The 22,502-nt window shown below is 41.2% G+C and overlaps 1 protein-coding gene across 1 annotated transcript in view; it reads left to right on the top strand.

The window, feature by feature from the left end:
* stxbp6 (syntaxin binding protein 6 (amisyn)) overlaps positions 1–22,502 on the top strand; it is a 50,044-nt gene that overhangs the window by 21,610 nt on the left and 5,932 nt on the right. Inside the window, exons 3-4 of the mRNA XM_079752592.1 lie at positions 16,772–16,902; positions 17,257–17,422. Of these exons, the coding sequence (XP_079608718.1) occupies positions 16,772–16,902; positions 17,257–17,422 (297 nt within the window). The remainder of the gene's footprint in view (positions 1–16,771; positions 16,903–17,256; positions 17,423–22,502) is intronic.

Raw genomic sequence — 22,502 nt, 5'->3', positions numbered from 1 at the left:
AAGAGTTTAAGGGTGGAGTACGTAGGAGATCTGCAGGGTTCTGAAGCAAAAAGCCCAGAATATTCCCACTTCAATTAGTTGAAATTTGAATGAGCAAATAATGATTGCAATGACTAGTTTCTAATTTCTTTCAATCCACACGGCTTGCCTTGTGGCTCAGAATATAAGATTGCAATCAGCTCTGATTCAAACAGACATCTATTGGGATCTATGGTTTCAGTTATTTGACCACACACACACGCACGCACGCACGCGCACAGACACACACAGAGGATATAATATCACCCATTATAACATAAGAAATAACTTTTTTTTGAGGCTTAATCTTAAGGCTTAATCTCATCAACCACTTTCTTATTGTTGTTGGTCATGGACTTAATTTTTTAAGAGTCTTTTTTTTTTTAAGAGACTATTTTTTAACAGAGGAATGCCGACGTCTAATCACATTGATAGCTAGGATAAGCTCACAGTGTTTATATTGTCACAGGTGTTCAGAGAAATTTCTGGCCAAGAGTATTCCAGTAAAATATCAGCTAAATATTTGTCTGAAATGTGTTATCGGCTCCAAAATCAGGAATACAATCTCAAAGTAATCCTACTCAGGCGGGCTGCATTTTGAACAGCTTTTTATTGCCTTCGAGGGAACGAGAAGGGGTTCTGCATGCCTATTTATGATGCATGCTTCGACTCTGTTGAAGCTTAATATTTATATTCAGTTATACATCATTTAAACACTGTGTACACTTTGTTTGAATTAAACTTCAAAGGAAAAGTTAGGTTCTGCTGAAGTAAAACAGAAAAACGGTGCACACTTCAATGTTTACTATATGCACATGGTGGTGACTGACCTCCATGACTCGCCTCCATCCATCAGCCCTCCCCCTGCTCTATGTTGGGTCCGATACTGTTCTGTTTATTTCTCAGGATCTCAGGGTCAAGCTTTTCTCCATCAACACCTTTAATACTTCACCATTGCCATGAATATGTGCCTCAGTCGGACGCTAGCCGATTGATTTGTATTTCTATGGTCCACGTTGCTGCAAGTCAACATCTTCACTCTTTTGCCATTCCTTTTCGCTTGGATTATCATCCAAGTTTGAAGTAGTCTCAGAGGTTTTCCCCAGACACTGATCATTTATTCTAGGTATCTTCCCTATCATAATTTTCCCTGCCTCCTAACCCCTGACCAACATGAGGATGGCTCATATAAAGTTATATTCTCTGTTATTTTACCACTCCCTCCATCTTTCCTGTTACTTGATTGACCAGCTGTAACGTAGGAGCAACACTCCCTTTCTACAACGCCCCTTCTTAGTTCTATCCTTCCTTGCATTTATTCCTTCTATTTGTGGGATTTATTATGATTTTCGTCATTCTTCATGCTTTGCCTTATTGTTTCTCTACTTTTGTCCCTTTGTCATATTTATCATAACCTAATTATCTTCAATTTTGTTATCTTCAAATATGATATACTGTATCTAGTTAAATGTATTCTCGCTCTTCTTCTGTTCTTTGAGGACTTCTCCTCTGTCTGACAAACAGCTGGAGCAATTGGTAGTTTAAAGCCAACAAAGATAGATAAATGCTACCTTTCAAAGACTGTGTGTGTGTGTGTGTGTGTGTGTGTGTGATATTGTGATATTGAAAAAATGCAATGACACAGAGTGGAAGGATCGAAATGGAATGACACCTTTTCTGCGGAAAGTGGAATGTAAAGCAATTTTCATTGTGGGAAGATTATTATGGCCTGCGTCGTGAATCATTTATACCTGTACCGGTAGTTAGTATCTTTGTGGTTTACACATGATGCCTCCTCATAGTATTTGAAATCACAATTACTCCAACAATGTAAATATCAGTTGAGGTCATTTTCCCAGTGTTATATGAACTGAGCAGTGTGTTAAAAGAGGAATGCATTAGAATACCTTTATTTGAACTAGAACAATGTACTCTGACAGGAAATCTATTTGAATTCCATGTAGAGCATTTATCTTATCAAATATTTTTTACGTTTTCAGTTTAAAGTCTAGATTCCACATTCCCTGCATGCTTTCATGTAATGAGACTGACATTTTGCTTCAAGTGAAACATATCATTTTCTTTGAAAGAGAAAAGAGTAATAGAATAAAAAAATTTGACTGTCGAGAAATAAACACCGTAAGTATTGCCATAAGCATACCCACAGAGCAACCTTTTCTGCTACATCTGCTTACTTTTTTTCAATCAATGTTGGCTTTTTACTTCTAGAGTATGAAGTTACCTTCCTATATCTGCTTTGTAACGTGTGTCTACATTTTCTTTCTAACTCACCACGGATCAATGAATTCCGTGGGCGGGCATGTCTTCTACCCAAACATCAGCGGGATATTTCTTTCTTTGTTTAGGTCATTTAATCAGACACACCATCTACCGATCAATTAGGCAAGCCTTTGTTTATGTTCTCCCCGTCCCCGACCTAGAGACCTGTTAAGGGTCGAAATGAAGGGTTTTACTGGGGAGGCCACAGGCGATATAGCAGCTAATGGCGTATGCTTTCTTCACCTAGCCTGACCTCAGTGTTATCCGAGTGTTCTTTATCAGCGCATGAAATAAGGCCTGAGGAACTTGCCCATTAGTAGTAATTGCATCCCATTTTTTTTAAGCCAATTAGCCTTTATTTAGGTTATCCGGTTGTCTGCCTTCATTAACGAATGATTTATGTGTGTTGCCATTAGTTGTGTCTTTTCTCAATGTCCATCGAGGGCATGTCGATGGGTGCTGTCAGATTTGTGACTAGACTTGTTACCGTCACGTCTAGTCTCCTTCCACATTCTCCTCAAGACATGTCTCTCATGGCTGAGAAGTTCCATGAATATGCTTTCATAGCTTCGTGGATGGGCCTCATTTTGTGGATTGAACAGGTTATGTTAAATACATGCAGCAAATATACATGACCACTTTGTTTTCAATGGTACATGATAATAAGAGGGATGTCTACTAGACGAGTAGACATTGGAGAGACCCTATAAGTTACACAGGCATTCATCATGTGTCTGATGATCTTCTTGCTCATGATGTTTCGAGGTCATGGATTTTCCCCTTACGGTTTCCAATTATGCAATTACTGCTAAACTTAGAGCTGAGATCAATAATGAATAACCCATGACAAAGGTCAGGGATTTGAAACACTTTAATTATAACTAAGGTTTTGGATTCCCTCTACCCACCACCATTGGGCCGCTGTTCCCCAGTGCTGTGCACAAACCTCTGCTCTGCCTGGGCAGCAGGCAGCATGCTCCATCGTAGTAAGCCCCCTGACTGGCATGCCTGCTAATTGCGGTAATGAAGGTCATCCTAAGGGGAGCAGCAGGAGTCACTCTCTGCTTCCCCAACACTTCCTGTCCGCAGGCAGGGGTCTGCAGAAAGACACGCCGGGATGCAGAGGAATGCCATATGCTGCTCAGCCACCAGCCTCACACCTTTCCTAGGACAGCCAGTCACTGATGAGAATCAAACACAGAGCACATGAGCCCTGCTTTGGGTTAACCATCTCTGTCAATTCTTCAGTGCTGTGATTACTAGGTTACATGTAGTGCACCACTGGCACAATGGTGCCAGAGGCAGATGCTTCAGGCTAGGTAGGCTACGTGGAGGCCAACCTTTCAGAGGCACATCACAGGTAGCTGTGTCTTTGTAGACAAACTACAAACTTCTCGTGTTGTTACCGGCACTCGCTTTGAAAGAAAAGGGGCTATTCTGAACCCATTGGAAATCTTTGGAAAGCAATGAATTGTATTTCCCTTACATGGACAGGAACTTGTTTATTGTAACTCTGCAAGGCAAGAGAAGCAAGATATAACCCAGCGAACTCCCCCTCTGGATTCACAATTATGAATTTGGAATTAAACAACCTGTTTGAATCTCGGTAAGACAGGCAAACGCCAAGTTTCAGATACAAGTGCATCCCTTTAATTCTCCACCATAGATGGTAATGTATGCTTTCATTCAACTATCCACTATAAGTTTAAAGCTTTGATAGGGTATCTTTTTATTATGAATATGCCAACTGCTGTGAATAACTTGGCATTGCACTTCAATTCAATTTCAGGAAGGCTCTGGCTGGAACACAATGCTGGGATCTCTCAGGTCTTTATACCACGGTCTTTGTAGTACAATTCAACCTATGACGCAACTTCCTTTTTTGTTTATTTAAGGTCTCGAAAATCTGATAAAGGCCTCCAATTAGATGGCGGGTTGTATGAAGTTTAAATCCCTGTTGGGCCTAGGGTTATCGCCCCCAAATGAAATAAAAAAAATACCTCATAAGTGTATGGCTACATAACCATTCCTCATTGAAATCTACAAACAATTGGACTAAAACAGCACCAAAGGACCAATTTCCTCAAGGCAAGGTTGGATCGCACACAAGGGAAAGCAAAACAGCTGTCTGTCTGTCTGTATGTCTGTCTGTCTGTCTGTCTGTCTGTCTGTCTGTCTGTCTGTCTGTCTGTCTGTCTCTGCCGCTCTCCTCTGCCTCTCTCTCTCTGCCTCTCTCTCTCTCTCTGCCTCCCTCTCTCTCTCTCTGCCTCTCTCTCTCTCTATCTCTGCCTCTCTCTCTCTATTTTATATATACATATATATTTCAGACCAATCTTGCTAAACTTTATTGTATTGACTGCCCCCTTCAAATAAGCCATAGAGATAAACAAACGGTTTCAACACCTGTTTAAGAATTGATTACATTCTCTCATTGCATATTATCGTTTTATTGCCTTTTGTGTCAAATGTTACAAATCCGATTTCGAACATAAAATTCAAGAAAAGAGCACAAGATAGCAACATTTTGAAACAACATCATAAAATGCCCCGGCCCTCTCTGCACCCACTCTCCCTGTGTTTGTCTGGCACTGAGGTGTGCTGCATTTCACGCAGCTGTGATCTATAGGCGAGATAGATTCCCCAAAGCCCTGATTGGTCACAAATGAGCCTGGAGTGGTCTGCAATCTAAATTTGCTCACACTGAGGCAGGCACAGTCAAGTTGAAGCAGATATTCTCACTCCAAATTTCACTCGCTAATGAAACGGAAGCACTCAAACAAAAAGTACTAATTTCAAATAAATTGCACTCAAAATAATAATCATTTACCCCCTCCCCGATAGTAGGCGGGAGAATTAAAGAAACAAAATAAGTGTTCTGTCCAATCTTAATGACACTGCTGTGTGATGCGAGCAAGCGTAACTCGGCTGGCTGGATGGCGTGCTTAGGGGTTTGGGAGGGTCAAAGCGCAATTCTGATACATTATTGATATCAATGTTGATCAGCATTGACTACACATTTACACATTTACACACATTTACATTTAGGGCATTACGGTACTATCTAGTTAAAGTGTTACACATTGCAACTTGAACCTACATCATCATTAGCAATCTTTAATTTAACTCAATTTAAGATTGCATTTTTTGATTTATTCAAATTTAGCGAAGTGCAATTCCAAAGAAATCAGTTAGCATCAAACCACTCTATCCCATCCAAAATGTGTCAATAAGTGGACGATGGTCCTAATGTTGTCATGATAAACTCCATGCTGGCTCTTGCAGTACCTGGATTCTTTAGCAGGGGAATCGACCAGTGCCAGTAACACGTGCCTCATGGAGCTAAGCGCTAGGCGCGATCTAAAGGTTAGACAGGATGTAGACTGGCACCTTGGCATCTCCATCAAGGTGTCTGTTCAGCCCAACAGGCTCTCGTGGCAGCAGGCTTCTGGGGACCTCCACTGTCATCTCTGGATGGGTCCGGGGCTGGTATTTCACTTTTAAGGGCATCGCTAGGCACCCTATCAGGCTGCTTGACAGCTATGCATTGCAATACTTCCCGCAGTTCTATGATCTCTCTGTCTATGTCATTCCTTCGCTCCATTCCACTCTCTCCTGCTGTTTTTTCCCACCTCTGTTTCAAAAGCCAGACACATAGAGATTAAAATAGAGTTATCTGGCAATTAAGTGTGTATGAAGTTGTTGATGTTACCTTTTAACCAGTGAGTTGGCAGATTTGAAGGACTGCAAAAAGTATGTTCTCTTTTCTGAAAGTATTGGAGAAAAACTAAGTTTGGATTGATTGCTTCATGTTGCTCAAACAATTCCCCTGCTGTGCAGTGGAACCTCAGTCCAGATGGAGGCTGCTCGACTGGGGGTAGAAGCAGCACAAACCTCAGCTCTCCCATATCTGATGGGTCACAGAAGCTCTTTGTGTGTGTGTGTGTGTGTGTGTGTGTGTGTGTGTGTGTGTGTGTGTGTGTGTGTGTGTGTGTGTGTGTGTGTGTGTGTGTGTGTGTGTGTGTGTGTGTGTGTGATCCAGATTTCAGATGAGTGCTAGAGTTGTTCTTTTCTTCTTGGCCCATATGTTACACATATTTGATAATTCAGTGTAGTAGTGAATAGATAAAATATGCAGATATAATGTATGGATTGTATGTTTGAAAGTTTTGCTTGCTGCATGTCATGCGACATCAACCAGTGTAGGTGTGTAGGCTAGTCACACTGATAAACCCGGAAAGAAGAGGTTAAACAAAGTTGTGTTTAGTGCTTGGCTAAGAGCTTCGAGGCACCATTGCTTCAGTAAGGTCCATGCTATTTACTTCGGCTTCCTCTAAATACATGCAGATACTTTGTATTTGAACAACAGCTTTGCAGGTTTACCCTCTATAAAGAAAATCCACAGAAAAATACAGTTTGAATAAAATAAGATTTTTTTAGGTGGAACGCTGGCATTATAGGTTACTTGAATGGAATGGTGATTGTGCTGACTGCTGATGTCCTTGTTCACGTGTACGTATTTCATCGCTAAGTTTGTGCAGAGATCTGACAAGGGACGGAAGAATGACGCGTCATATGTGACTTTGAGAGGTCACGTTCAGCGCTTTTACAAGGGCAACTAGATGGACTTTTCTGGTTTCAAGTCCCAATATTTCGCCTCAATATTCACTTTGACAATAATCACACTTAACCTTTGCGAACATTTACTATCCCAACGGTTTATACCTCAACTTCACTACACTTTAGAAGTGTATGCATACTTTACAGCACCTCGATAGGGAAAGGTCAAAGGTTTAGATGTGACTGACAGACTTTATGGAAACTGTAGCAAACATTTCTATGGTCTATGGTGTTAAGCAGAGCTGTAAGACTGTCACAATGAGTGTGTCTGATCTGTAAATCAGCTTCTCTTTATTGAAGCATCCACTCAAAGCTGACCTTGATGGGATATTGACTTTAGCACAAGATCCCATGAATATCTTTTGATATCTTGCTGTGTGAAGCTTTTAATTTCCTAGTTTTATGTTTTATTTTGTCCTCCATTCTATTATCTTGTAAAAAAAAAAGTGGTTTGGGTACTGGTGAGCTGTAAATGTGATATAATTCATGAACTAATTCCTGACTAATGCAAGTGCACTCAAGCATGCCGATGCCAATAAGAAGGGGTGTTTTCTATGAAGACACAAAGAGACACTTATAGACATAATACTCAAGGCTCTGAAAAAGCATTGACAATGATTGCTGATGCCGTTAAAGCCTCTGGCCATTATAACCCAAGGCTTTGTGAAACACAAAACAAATGTGCGTCACAATTTACCAAATAAATTGAAAAGTTAGCAGAATTTTTTCCCATGTTTTAGTCCCTTGGTAGTTTCTCGTGTTCATGGCTGTCATGTTTAAATGCCTGGCAGCTAACCTATGTTCTGTTATTCTTTATACATATTTGATCTTTCATGAGTCGCCTTATATGTAAGCTATTTTGACTGAGTTGTTTCTGCAACAATGGATACAGAGGGTGGTCCATTTATTGCGCTAAGACCTATTTAACTTTACCTAACAGGACACAGATGGTACACAGGATGAGCTCAGCAATGAGCCCTGTTGAGATGTCCAAGTTCGAAGAAATCGACCCACTATATTGACAGTTTTGATATTTTTTTTCTTCAAGCAGAATCATTCCTTTTTGGCAATGATTATAAGTAATCTGCTCTCTAGCTTAATATTTGGGTTATCTTTAATTGGGCGAGGACTTTTGCTTAAACTGTCTTCTGTAAGGCTCTCCTGTAGACTTTTTTTTTCTGCACAGTTGAAGGGAAATTGAAATATTGAGTATTAGCTTAAGCCGCTCTGGAATTCTTTCCTTCCGATTTGTGGGATATAACTTTCAATATTTTCAATATTTAATAAGGCGGGATATTTTACGTTCTTTTCCAGCTTTGGTGGTTATTAAATGACTTCATTTTTGCACCTTAGCCAAATGTTGAGCTGTCTCAACCTTTTTCGTATTATCATTCCTCAATACGGATTTTGTTTTGCTGGCCGATAGATGGTTTTCGGTGTGAAGCTGGGGTGCACCGGCTAAGAAGTGCACATTGCCAAGCATAGACAGTAATGTGGGCACGGCGTTGTACGGACCTGGGCAGCCTGGTCCGGGTCTCAGCTTGTATTTTATACTTCTTACATTGGGGATAAGGAAACAAATCCATCCTTTCCCCATCATTATTATTATTAAGTCTAAAGAAATCCATTGCCAAACACAGTAGCTTTTTATAAAGCTCCTGTTATGCTGTTCATTTCATGTTTTAATGCTTGTTAGAACGTCAGATTTTACCATGGCACAGCAGATTATCCCTGGGGCACCTGCCCAGGTGAATTGATCATATGCTTCAAACCATTTTATGGCTTTGCACTTTCCAGTTTGTATTTGTATGCATGCTGTCTCCTCCTTTTCACCTCCTCCTCTTCTTCTCCCTTGTTAGTGGCTCCCTCAGGGTACTCGACTTTATTCATTCATCCAACTACTTTAATATTTGAAGATGAAGCAACGAGCTGATGTACACAAATTGGCCAATTTGCCATGGATAAATAAATGTTACAAATAAAAAACGTATTCACTTTATTCATTCTAGGAATGGGCCTGTAGCTCTGCAATCCTTCTGCCCATTAAAATTCTTCCCCACAATCCCCAAATCCGCCCCCCCCCCAAAAAAAAAAACCGCTATTACAAATAAATAAACAATTTAACCCATGAAATTCCATGTTTGTTGGAGCCGATAGTTTCAGTGGAGAGTAGAGCAGTAGCTCTGTTTCAACAAGACACGCAAGCCATTAGAGACATTAGAGATATTAGAGATATTTCAGTGCAGCCGATGTTATCAAACTGTGACAGCCAAACCCCTGGGTTAGTGGCCCAGGGTAATTAACTGTTCCCCTGTGCAACTATGGATCCTGGCTGTGGAGGAATCTCTTATCGTGATCAGGCTATTAAGGGCTCTGAAGCACTGCAGGATACAGGAGATCAAGTGAGGCTGCATTGTTGATTCCAGGTCCCACTTTGTCCCCCCCCCCCCTTACGTATATAGCCTGGGGTGGAGTGAGAAAGATGGTAAGGTTGATGAATGACCTGCCTTGAGGGAAGTAGGATCCCCTGCTTTTGGGCTCCATGTTCAGAGATGAGTGTGCTGCTTAGTTTGTCTTTATGGGGTTGCGTGACCTATTAGAACTGCAGCATTTTGAATATCACTCTGTGTGTGTGTGTGTGTGTGTGTGTGTGTGTGTGTGTGTGTGTGTGTGTGTGTGTGTGTGTGTGTGTGTGTGTGTGTGTGTGTGTGTGTGTGTGTGTGTGTGTGTGTGTGTGTGTGTTGATTTCTAATTTGGACTTGAATACAAACAATGCCCTTGTTTTAACCTGTGAAATTTCCCCGTCGCTACCCCCTGCCAAGATGGCCAAGTTAGCCAAGTTCAACCATCATTAATCTAATCTATGATATTTGCCAGTTAACTTCAAGCCTTCTAGCCATCTTCTTCCAAATGTTTATTTTAATCATTCTCCCAACACTTCCCAATGAAAATGTTCTCCAGTGAGACGTTGTTAGTCTTCCTCTGCCTCAGGTTGTTCATCATTCAATCCGCTGACTGAATCCTTTCCATTGATCAGTGTACTGTCCCAGACTGACACTACCACAGGCTGTGAATGAATGCATCATGGAGCCATTAGCTAGGATTTAATAATGGGCTGTACTCACTTGCCACCAATATCAATGAAATATTTATTTTAGTTTGTCTTCAATGAGCATATCAAATCAACCCTGTACGTTAACATCTGTTCTTCTGAAATGCACTATAATGGTATTTGGTATTTTTGGTACATAGTAGGCTTCATATTTAAATACAAATTGTTAAGAAATATCGTCCAATTGTAAGGTATTGCTTCACCTCTGAGACTTTAATCTATTGGCTTTGCATAGCTGATTAACAATTTGTCAAACTGCCTTTCTTTAATGTGCTCTTCCTTAGTACGATTATAATTGGATTGAAAAGGGAATTGGCTGGATGTAAATCAAGACTTAATCAAGCCAAAATCAAGAATCATTAAAAAAGCCCTTTCAGGTTGGAATAACACTTATTTATGTTCCTCAAGGTAACCGGAGAGAAGGAAAGATTTTCATAAGGTCAGACCAGCTGAATAGTGGCCTGTTCACTCTGGGCCAACTACTCTCCTGCCCGACATCACTTTCATCGACTGAATTTCTCGAGTTGGGTGACAATTCCATTTAGCCTACCATCATAAAAATATTTAATCTGATATCATAACATGGCAATTGATGAAAAAACGTGACATACGAGATGTAGAGATGTGTTATTTGAAGTCGACTATAAAATAGCGTAGGATCACTCAATTGTATTTTTCCATACCGTAGCTTCTTCTGTGCACGTGGTCGAGGCGTTGACTGCATAAAATAACGTTAAAGACAATACAAGCAGGGATGAAAGTAATAATACAGTTGTATTCATGAATAGAATACACAGTATTCCTCTTGCTTATTAACGACAAAACCCTGCCAATTTGATGTGCAATTAGCATAGTAGCCGGTATGAAATAAAAAAATATATAATGTCCCTACAGAACATTTTTACCTAAATAAGTGGATCGGATGCTAGTCAACATTTATATTTAACAAATGATCATATGGGGTTGTAAAAATTCAAATAGAAAAATTGGTGTTATAATAATTATTGGGAATCCAACCCAGAACCTCTTCGCTGCGAATCAAGTGCACACTTGGGACACTGATTTCCACAATGAATCAGTTTCCCTTTGTTTCCATTATAATCATCATTAGCAGAAACACTGTGCATTCTCTTTCAACTGATTTTCATAACCATTAGCATTAATTATTCTCACTTCATATTCTTGTGAGAAATAAGTCATTAAAGTCAAAATACAGCAGTTAAAATCAGTGGGTTGTTAACCAAAACCCTCCAGTCACAATTGTTCTACTCAGTTAGTTCTATAGTTACTATAATTTGATCACTTCAAACTTGAGTTACATCTTTCTGGCCATACAGTTTGTGTGCAAAATTAGGTAAACATCGCCGCCATAGAAATAAGATTTAAATGAATGAGTCACAAGTTGAACACAATAGTCTTACTGTGGCTAACTGTTGTGGAGTGCATTGTTGCTACTCAATTGAGAGTGTGTCGAATGCTGCCAGTCTCTTTTGTGCGTGTTTTCTGAGACATATTTGTCTTCTCTATGACATAGTGTGTGGTATCTCTCACTGTGCGCCACCACCGCTCTCTCAACAGCCCCTGCTTGGTTCCCATCGATGCAGATCCAGGGCTCATCGGGAGAGGCCTCCTTGTTGGCAGCCTGTGGAGGCGATTGTCCTTGGGTGTAGTGGATGGGCTCCTACTAGCAGCTTGCCTCATCCCGCTTGACAGGCTCTTTCCGAAGATAACAGTGTGTCTCAGCTCTGGCAGGCTGGCAGCGCGGGGGTTTGCTTTAAAATAGACCTGTAATCATGGGACCTAGACAGTGAGAAAAAGGACTCTGAGACTTTCTAATAACGTGCCAGCAGATCCAGAATTCAACCTGTAGGGAAAGTTATTTTATTGCTGTTTGGTTACTTATTTGGTCATATAGTTTCCTAAGTGATGGTAGTACAACATTGATTGCACCTTCAGTGTTGTAATGGTGGGTCATTCTGTGTTGATGTTATGCTTAAGACCCAAAGGCCATTGGCCATATGTCTGGCTTGGATCCGCAAACACTGACATCACAAAGCTTTGGGAGGCCTCTCCTAGTAAAGCTACACACAGCGAGTTCTTGCTTCAGTTGTTTAACGACATGGCTTGCAGATGTCTAGTCTGAACAACAAAATCCATTTTTATTTTTGTTCAACTGGTTATTACATGAAAACACTGAACCAATATTTGCACAATATATATTGACCTCACCTGTAGTGTATGAATGGTTATTGTGGTTTTACACTGACTGGCGGATGAACCCGGCCTGTTGAAGTGAATTGTTCTCCCAAGTAGGAACCTTAGCTCACTACAGTGTGGAACCAAGTCACTTTTCAGTGTGTGCAAAACTGAACCATGCTGACTTTCTAGAGGACTCTTCGTGCTGAGTTCCAAGCGAAGGTCATCTTCAGCTAAAAGGCTTACATTTTTATGGCATCCAAATGGAGGTACCAATATTGGACTAACTGGAAGATAAAGCAGGAATGAATGTAGATATAATGTTGCCGGTGGATGTGTCTTAAGCATTTGTGTGTTGTCCCTAGTCAGGTGCAGCTGCCACTAACTCAACAGGTGCCTTTTTTGGGATGCAAATTAGATTACCATGGTTACGTAACTGATGATTTCTCAAGAGATCCATAGCCCACCTGGTGGATATGGGAACTTTGAAATGCTTCTGAGGATGGAAAGACTGTGTTATTTATGCAAATTCTAACTGATAAATAACCTTTTTGCTATTGTTGCGTTCTCTTGTGTATAATATTTAGTTGATGCCTATCAGATTTTGGTCATGGTTGTGGAGGATTTTCCTTGGATTGAATGTTGTATTAGAATACCACATTGTGTGATTCTTTTAAGTTGGGCCTTCCTGGGCGGTCTTCATAATTCTGTTTTGATTGTGCTGAACGCTGGCCCGAATCTAGCTGTGTGCATTGCACTGCCAAAACACTTATTTTGGCACGAGTTGCACTGTATCACATTTCGTAAGCAAAGCACTGTTAAACATGAAACACAAATGCTCGGGCCCATTTTCAAAGTATAAAGTGCACACACTTCGCACATGATCATTAAATTCATGTAAACAGCATTGCAAGGAACCACAACTGTGATACAATTTTTTGGCTGGTATGTGGATTTTCTTCAGGCAAAAGCTCATGCCCTTGGCAATGAGCACATTGAGGCCCCTGTGATTCAAAGGACATTAAAGCAAGGCACAATGACAGCGAGTGGCTGTGAACCATACTTTAATCTTCCTCTGGCAGCCATCTTCAGGCAACGCTTTGGTAGATTCTCTATAGTAGTCACCCATTTTACATTTTGTCTTTTCTAGATTCATAATAAGTCATGTGTTCTTTTTAGATAAGGGTGTTGAATCCCAGCCAAAAAGGGTTGAACACCAATGTCCACAGTGTAACTTTTAGTCTACCTGGTTATTACTGGACGTGTGCTTTCTGCTGATAAATTCATTCATATTTATTTTGTTATCCGTGCCTTTTCTCATTAAAGAAAAACATGTTCAGAGAATTGATTAATAAATCAGCAGGGATCACAGATGATGGACCCCTTCAGTATTCACTTTTTTCCTTTACTCTGGTGACTTTTAGTAATTGCTTCGTAAGGCAGGGAGCGACTTGCCCTAAGTGTGAGGCAGGGTCTGAATATGAAATTGGCTCTTTGATTAAGACCTCAGTATAGCGAGTGGGTTGACTGTGCAGCAGTACTGCAGCCTGAGACAACAGATATGTTTTTAGAGGTTTACCGATGCATAATAGGGTCTACCTCTCAACATTATGTCTGTAAGTATATAAACCTATCGAATTCAACCCTGTCTTTTGTGCAAAGTGATTCATTATTCATATCCCCTTCCTGCAAATAACCCTTTGCATTTATATTTTCTTTATATCTGAAATATATTTGGAAAAGAAGTTCAAAGATTACAAGATCATCCGATATATAGGTAGACTAGCACCTTTATTGAGTTTGCATATTAAATAATGAACAAGAAAGGTACGCTTTACTCCATTATGTTTTACTTTACAGTACAGCTCCCTTTCAACTACTGTGCTCTGCTAGGGATTTTTTTCCTCATCTGCAGTCAGGTCACACTCATGACAGATCTCCAGACACATGAAGCAGGGCGGGATTACAGAGAGTCTGGCCAGTAGATGATGGCAATAACACCACACTTTAAAAAAAACCTGGCTTTCTCTCCATCATTTGTCTATTGCTCGCACTCTCACTGTCTCTGTCTCTCACTTTCTCTGTCCAGTAATCTCTCTCACTCGCTCTCCTGCTCTCCATCCCCATCTCTCGCTCTCTGGCTGAATCCATATTTGGAACTCCTTCACTGTACATCCTCCCTTCCCTCCCTCCCTCCCCTTTTCCCCTCGGATCCCCAAGTTAATCATGTTAGGGTTGTAAGCGACACTGTGCTCTATACAGTACTGCAGTTCACATGGTATTGAATGACCTTTATTTTTACGGTTTTACCCTTTCACATAGTGGTGGATTATAACCCCCCACCCCTGACAGGACATTGCTTATTCAGTATTTCAGTGATTTCTCGAGAAGGCCAACTTGTGACCCAAGATGTATTAATTTAACATGGTGGTGGTCTGTGCGGTTTGGGATTGAATCAACGTGATGAAGAACAAAATGGTATGAAACGGTGGCGCACCTTCCCCATAGCCTGTCTGTCTTCATCATCCGGTCTCTCCATCTACTGTAGTCCACCCCAGAGTCAGGCCACCCTCACACAATGAGCTACAGCTGTCCAAATTGACCTAGCAGACCTTTGCAAACATTTCTTCTGACGCAACACCCATCCCTACTTTTATTATGAAAATCCACTCTGAATGGAGAATAAAGGGTGAGGCTCCTGAAACATATTTCAGGAAAACAAAGCACTGATGAACAGCAATGCATGGAACCATTATGATGACAACAATGACCAAGATGTTAGCATTTTAATTTGAAAAGTACCAACACTCCACTGATCAGTACCAGATATACAGTAAGGCAGCACCTGGGGCCAATCTGGATGTCTGACATGACACGTGTGCAGAGCTAACATATACCAGGGTACCTGCATAAAGCAACACACAAGTATGTTATGGCCTTCCAGGAGGTACACAGAAGGTTCAGCAATCCAACCAATCAGAGGAAGCCCTCGGGTCGCATGACGAAAATGTAGCCCCTGGATGATCCATTCACAGTGAGCTTTGATCTCGCCATGGAAAGCCTCAAGTGTAGAATTCCTGAGTGGGAATGACATGGAAGTGTATGGGAACGCTTGGAGAAACAAGGTCATGGCAGGTCAGTGTGATGTCATGGAGCAGGACGTGGATTGTGGTGTTTTGCTTGACGACATCCTCTGATTAAAATGAGGAATTCAAGCTGTTTTGTATATTGTCCCAAATACGGTTAGTATAAAAAAAGAAAATTTACCATCAGCAATTCATTAAGAGAGTTTCATCATTATTGATGAAGTAAAACAACCTGTTTGGCACAGTTTGGAAGGTCTTCTAAGTGCATTCTACACATTGTGGTACTGACGATATATATATTTTTATTATCTCTGTACAGATGCACAGTATAGACACATCAAGTTCTAATACATGTTTAGAAGGGATAATTACTGTACTTGGATCACCCTTTGCTTTTTTACAGGAGTCTGCTGTACTTGATCAGGCTGTGGCTTCCTTTAGGAAATGTATCATCAGATTCTTGTTGTTATTGGAAACAACAGTGGAATGTCTATTGTTAACGTTCTCTGTTGATTCTGCCATCCACAGCTGTTACAGAGGAAGCATGGGACTTTTGGTAGTCTGGTTGACACTGATATACGCAGGTTTTGGATCCCAACTGCTCCAGTGGTCATAATGTAGCCAAGAGGTGGTGATGGACTAATCAGCCACCAATCATTAATGGCCGACATGCGCCCAAAAAATATGATCTGTGACTTGCCAATCAACTTGAAATCAGCTAATTGCAGGAGCCGATAACATGACTCAAAAACTGTTGGTGTTCAGTCAGGGAGACAACAATTAATGTTAAGCCTGCTTTGATATAATTCCTCTTTAAAATACACGCACGCACGCACACACGCACGCAAGCACGCAAACACGCACACCTGGAGACCCAACACACACACACAACTCACATTCAAGGTAGGCTTCACTTTACTGTTGACATAGCCCAATTTGTTGATCTCGGTTATAGGATGTTATCAGCCTGCATCTCACTGGAGAACAGGCTTCACTCAGCTCGAGTTAAGAAAACTAAATTATGCAGGTTTGTGCTAAAAAATATTGTTAGTCGAAACTATTGAAGTATCTATAACCTCAAAGGACAAGGCTGCTCCCCAGTTATTCCTTCTGATTTATGTTAAACTCACTGGCTACTCCACTGCTTTAATGGATATGGCTTTCTTGAAGCATACACTTTATAACCACGCTGTCTGCTGTAGCTCAACCCTGGTCTAAGTTTGCGAGTGTAGCCTCCTTTCGTGGGCACAGAGTTCAGAAAACGATGGGAAACTTTATACACTTCCTTTGCATACTGCTTATTTATGTTTTTTCTTATATTTGAATTGTTGTTTTGAAACAGTTTACTTGTCCCAGACATTTTTCCATAAAAATGTTCACCATAGGCTAAGGCCGACCCCAACAATAAACATTATCCTACTCTATATGTTTTTTAAGAGGGTATTTCTTTTTGTATTCCCAGTTACGAATAGGAAGCCATCCCAGTTGTCCATTACCAAAGTCAAGCAGTTTGAGGGCTCCTCTGCCTTCACCAAGAGGTCAATGTGGACCATAGACCAGCTACAGCAAATCAACGGCATCGACCCCAACAGAGTGAGTATGTCCTTTCTGCACTGATCTACATTGTTAAAAACCCTCCCTCTGCAGTTCATGGGAGAAGAGACTTGCTTCTAGAGTTTGTTTCTTCTACAGAAGGCAGCAAAGTCTAGTGTGTTTGACTCAGAGCCCATGGGTTCTGGGTTCGAACCCCAATGTCCACAGTCCACATCCTTGAGCAAGATGCCCTAACCTGCTCATTAATGACATGTGTCCAAAACAATTGATTCTCTCTGTTGATTTTGACATAAGCGTCAAATGACTCAATGACGAATAGTTTACTTGTCCCCACCCATCACACCATTGCTGAAGCTTGACTCATGTCCTTCTTGCGTGCACGGGTTTTCCCAGGACTGTCCTGAGTTTGACTTGACGTTCGACAACGCCTTCGACCAGTGGGCCGCCAGCTCGGCGGGGGAGAAGTGCACCTTCGTCCAGATCCTCCATCACACCTGTCAGCGCTACACGCCCAACAAGAAACCCGAGTTCGTCAACTGTCAGGCCAAACTGATGGGAGGTAAATATCGTCTGCGGCCGCAAGCAGTACTGTCCCTCCTTAATCCTCATACGCACACGAGTGCTATTCGCAACGGTGAGGTCTTCTGTGTGGAATAACCACCATTGGTACGCCATATGTCTCTACGTCACAGGCGTAGCCTAAAGGCTTAGTTATGGTTGCGCGTCGACGCAATGCACTGGGGTTTACGGACCCATTGCGTCCTTCCAAACCTCACTTGCATCCACCACAAGGGCCTGATGTGCGCCTCCTAAAATTTGGGAGTAGAAAACTTTAAAAAGACTTTTAACCAAAACTTTTAACAGACTACGATCAGAATCGGGGAGCTCAGATAAGTACATATTTTGCATTTACGTAGAGACCCACGGTTATCCACGGTTGTTTGTCTTCGAGGCATGATTCTATGTGGATGAATCATACTTAATTGACGACCAAACCAGTAGCTCCGACCATCCAACTAACTGTTATAGTGAGTGTGCTGTGTGTAATTACATTCTTCACTTACTGTGTGGTCAGAACAGGCAGACCACTGTTCTGTTTTTGATGTGGTGTTTTTTGGATTTAATCAACATTACCATTACTCATATGTTTCTGGGGAAAATTCCTGCCACTCCCACATGTAAACATTAACATCATCCACTACAAACACACATTTTCAAATATCCTAACGTTTGATTTTTAAATGAATGGTATGTGCATGTGGTTACTGTAGATGATCCGTCTGAAGATTGTGTAGAGATAGAGATGGTTTTCACAAGGGTTTGGCGATATACTCTCTCCCGTGGCCATGGCGCCTGTCGGGGCTGTGGAATTCTGAATGGCATAATCAACTATCGATCTGTTTACCATCATGTCTTCAAACAGCACTGGGCCTACTGGTTTATTAATGGGGTTATTTATGGAATTACATACTCAACCCCCCCCCCCCCCCCCCAACCTCAACCAAAACCCTTCCCAAGCTACAACCGAAGTTTAGGTGTGTGTGTTGGTTACACAGTGTTTGTGTGTGCAATTGAGGCCATCATTCTATCCATGCATTGGATATGGAGGGTTGTTGTACTCTGTCTGTGTGTCTGTGTGTGTGTGTGTGTCTGTGTGTGTGTCTCCTTATCTGTCTCTGTCTGCACGTAATGTGTCTTGTTTGTTGTGATACTTTTTTTCATACTGTGTGTTTGTGTGTGCGTGTGGGTAGTGCGGTCATGGTGTGAGGTGAAGCAGTGTGTCTGCACTGCAGGAATTCATGTGGGGAGCAGATGTAGCATCACACCCGCACGCCTACAGTCCTTGGTTCTACACACTATTATCCCATTGTAGTGCTCAGCCTGGCTGACATCACAGGCATCACATAAGTTAGGGGATTACATAAAACGACAATGCTTTCAATGAAGGAAATATGCCCCTTGTAGCTAGCTTTCATAGACACACGTTATTACATAGCACTTTTCAAGCGTAAGCAATACGTCTCAATAAAACGTTCCAAAGTAGTTAAGAACAAATGGAGTGTTAGGAGCGAAGAGGAGGCCAACGCCGGTTCTGTCCACGTCGGTTTAAGTCTCACACCAGTGCAAAACAAAACACATCAAGCTGCTCGGGTGTGGGACCATGACTGCGGTGGACTCTTCTCTTCAGAGACCGTTAAGGAGTGGACCTTCTGAGAAACACAAAGAAGGATATCGATTTTACCCATGGGATGTCGCTTTATGCAAATTCGTTGGATGTCAACATAGGGTAGAAGAGGAAAAAGATTGGTCATACATCATAAGGTACTTAGTAGCTCACCCCCTGGGAATGAAGTTGAATGTCCAGAGATTGTTTATTTTGCCAGAGACTATTAGGTGATTTTTATTCCAGGGAGAGTCAACCTAATAAGTTGTGTGAAGTGGTCACTAAGGGTTATACAGTATGAACTGGAAGGACCCCATCTCCGACAACAGGAATGAAAGGCAACATGATCAACCAGCCATGCAGTTAGATCCTCTAGAGGAGACAGCCAATCATCTCATCCTTCAAACTCATGTTTTATTGGTTGCGCCGTCAACACAATACAACCAATAGCCTGACACTTTTCCCTGCATTTTAGGAGCATCAAGAATTGTAAAAACATACAGGGAATAATATGTCAATTTATGTGGGGGATTTTCGATGCCTTAGTCTTTTTAGTGCTGGGGCCATCACAACGTTTGGAGGCATTTATCACTGGTGATAAATGCTTAGCTTTACCCTTTTGTTTTTTGACAGCACACTGAGAAAGTGTGGAGCTGAATTTAGTGGCACTTACCCTGTCAATTTTCTGGATGCAAAACCAAAGGGGTTCTGTGTGTGGTGGACATAATTTGGTCTATTGCGCTTCTTTAGCACATATGGCCGATAAGTGTAACGTGTAAAAGGTTTGTGCATGTATGTGTGTTTTGTGTGTGTGTATATGTGTCTGTATCTATGTCTGTGTACATGTGTCTGTTTTACACAGAATTACCACACTATTATCTATGTTGTTTTTTTTACAGCCATTCTTTGTGAGACATATTTATTGGAACTGCCTTAGGTTCTTGTCCAGTGACACCAAGCCAATGGCATATGACCCGTTTCAAGTGCATAAATAGGGCGTGCACGGTGAAGTGTTTTAGATGTTCGTGAGGTGTGTAACTGGTTGCTAATTAAAAGATGTAATGCCTTGTGTTTGCCTTGTGATCAGGGCACTCCCCCACGCCCTGTTTCCTAATTGCTCTCCAGAACCTTAAAACGTTTTCAGTTCTTTCAGGTCAAAGAGTCTGTTTTGTTTTTTAAATGATGCATTGAAAAACTTTTTTTGCTCTGTTTCATCAGGTTAGAGCCTCTGCATTGAGATAAACATATGACTGTTTATTAGAGTGAAGTGCTGTTAAATAAATAGGTGAAATATCATTTGTCTTGTTGCAAGTTTAATATTGGTTGAGCTTTTACTCCTTGGGTCAGGTTACTGGAAGGGAAGTCATCTTATTCATGCAAAAAAAGCAGTCACTTGTGAAGCTTCCCATTAGCAGATGCATGGATAAAGAAATAACACACCATTTTGATCTAACGATAATCGGAATTGGATTGGCCTAACCTTTAACACAACTTTTGGATTGAAGTGCTTTAACATCATCGTGTTCTCATTTTGACAGTGTATTCTTCAACAAAAAAGTAACAGTTTGGGACTAATTTCAAAAAATACATAAAGTTTGTAAATATAAGTTAAAACATTTTGACTTTGATTATTTTCTCATGACAGAGGACCAGGATGTAGTTGTTCGTTGCAGGGTCTTTTTGAGCAAGATGAGGAAAGAGTTGGTTGTCCAACATGGGCATCTACGCAGACAAGGTAAGACAGGGGTGTCTCATAAAGTCATGAAATCACATTTCAATTAACCCAGCTTGTTGAATCACTCCCAGTACTACCCAAGAACTTTTCCCAAAAAGGCCAGCTTTCCTGATTATCTGTGTTGACCAATAAAACATCAACTTCGACTTTGTCCCGTGTTAACATATACAGTTCATGTTTTGTTTACATTCCTGGCATAAGTAATAATAAGTAATTAGTAATAAGTAATTCATCATGTATCAGAGAGAGGGATGATAACCCAGGATAAGGGGTTTAGTTGTTATCAAAAGGTCATGTTTTAATCCATTACTCTAAGGACAAACAGGCTATTCTGGTGGAGAGGGAGGGTGTGTCAACTTAAGGAGAATTACAATAGCGTCCCTGTTTAGAGGGACCCGACGGGGCTCTGTATAACTGAGTATATTTCCTTGTTCCTTCACACATCCCTCGGTCCAGACGGTTATGCTGAAAAAGAGAGTATCATGACATCTATCATCTGATTAAATTCCTCATGGTAACCTAGTACCTGTTTGTCTGTCAGATGTGCCGTGGCTCTCGTACAGTAAGGACACAATGTTCCAGGGTATCCCCCATATTATTGTTTGATAGTGATGCAGTTATTGTTGAGAAAATAGGGTCTATTCTCTTAAAACATCTGCCCTAACACCAAAAAAAATAAGTCCTGTTTGCATTTGTGTATTTTTTTCTTAGCTGTAAGCTGGTTACAGAGTTCAAACAATACGCTTGAGCAGCATTCAACGTTAACAAAACCAAAGCACACATTTGTCTCTCTCTATCTGTCCTTCTCCCTTTTGTGCTTTATTTCTTTGTCTTTGCCTCCAGTAGATAATCTGACAAGTAGTTGGCCTGCATGGCAGTCCATTTGGGGTTTCACTTGTGTTCTGTTACCAAATAGCAATTCAAGAGAGAGAGTGAGATAGAGAGATAATTTTGTGCAACTAAATCGTATGGTTCTACGTTCAATTCTCCGGCAGCAACTTTGTAAAGTAAGTTGGGCTGTAGTAAGCCAAAGAATTTCTTGTTAGACTGACATAAGAACTGTTATTAGGAAGTCATTGGATTTCGGATCAGCTCTTGGTCCGAGTTCGACTTATCTAGGGCAGAGTTTCAGTATATACGGGTCACACTTCAGACAAGTTATTGCTATAAATAATCAATGTTATTTCTAACACAATAAAGCCTATCACTCAAAAATACAGTCTGCATATGTCCATCCCTCCCCTGAAAATAATGGGTAAGAAGCGCTTTCGTCTTTATGAAAGTAACTACAGCGATTGTCCTATCAATGGGAATAGAGTCGGACAAGAGCATATCAACCAAACCAACTGCCCCAGAGGCTGTCATCCCTAGTAAACAGATGGACGACTTGATTAAGATGGTTATTTTCAATAAGTGTGTATGTTATCGAAATAAGAGCAGACTTTCTTTTCAATGGGCATTTTCAGGCCGGTCTTAATCTGCAGTTCTGTCCACCTACACATGACAGTGCAGGTAATTACATGCACCAACCAGGAGAATATGATTACACTCTGTCTCACTGCCAAGAAACAGCCAGGCAGAAGAGTGGATGGGAATGGTGGATGGAAAAAGGTGGACATGTTTCGTTATTGGTAAGCTCCCAAATGCCCGGAGGCCGTCCAGGGCTGGGTTTGTGGGGGCTGAGGGGCCATGGAGGGCTGGGTTTCTGTGGGTTGGGGGAATGGTATTGCCGGTATTATG

This window comes from Pollachius pollachius, assembly GCF_949987615.1.
Source record: "Pollachius pollachius genome assembly, chromosome: 15".
Taxonomy (NCBI): domain Eukaryota; kingdom Metazoa; phylum Chordata; class Actinopteri; order Gadiformes; family Gadidae; genus Pollachius; species Pollachius pollachius.
This window is presented reverse-complemented; position numbering and strand designations above follow the sequence as displayed.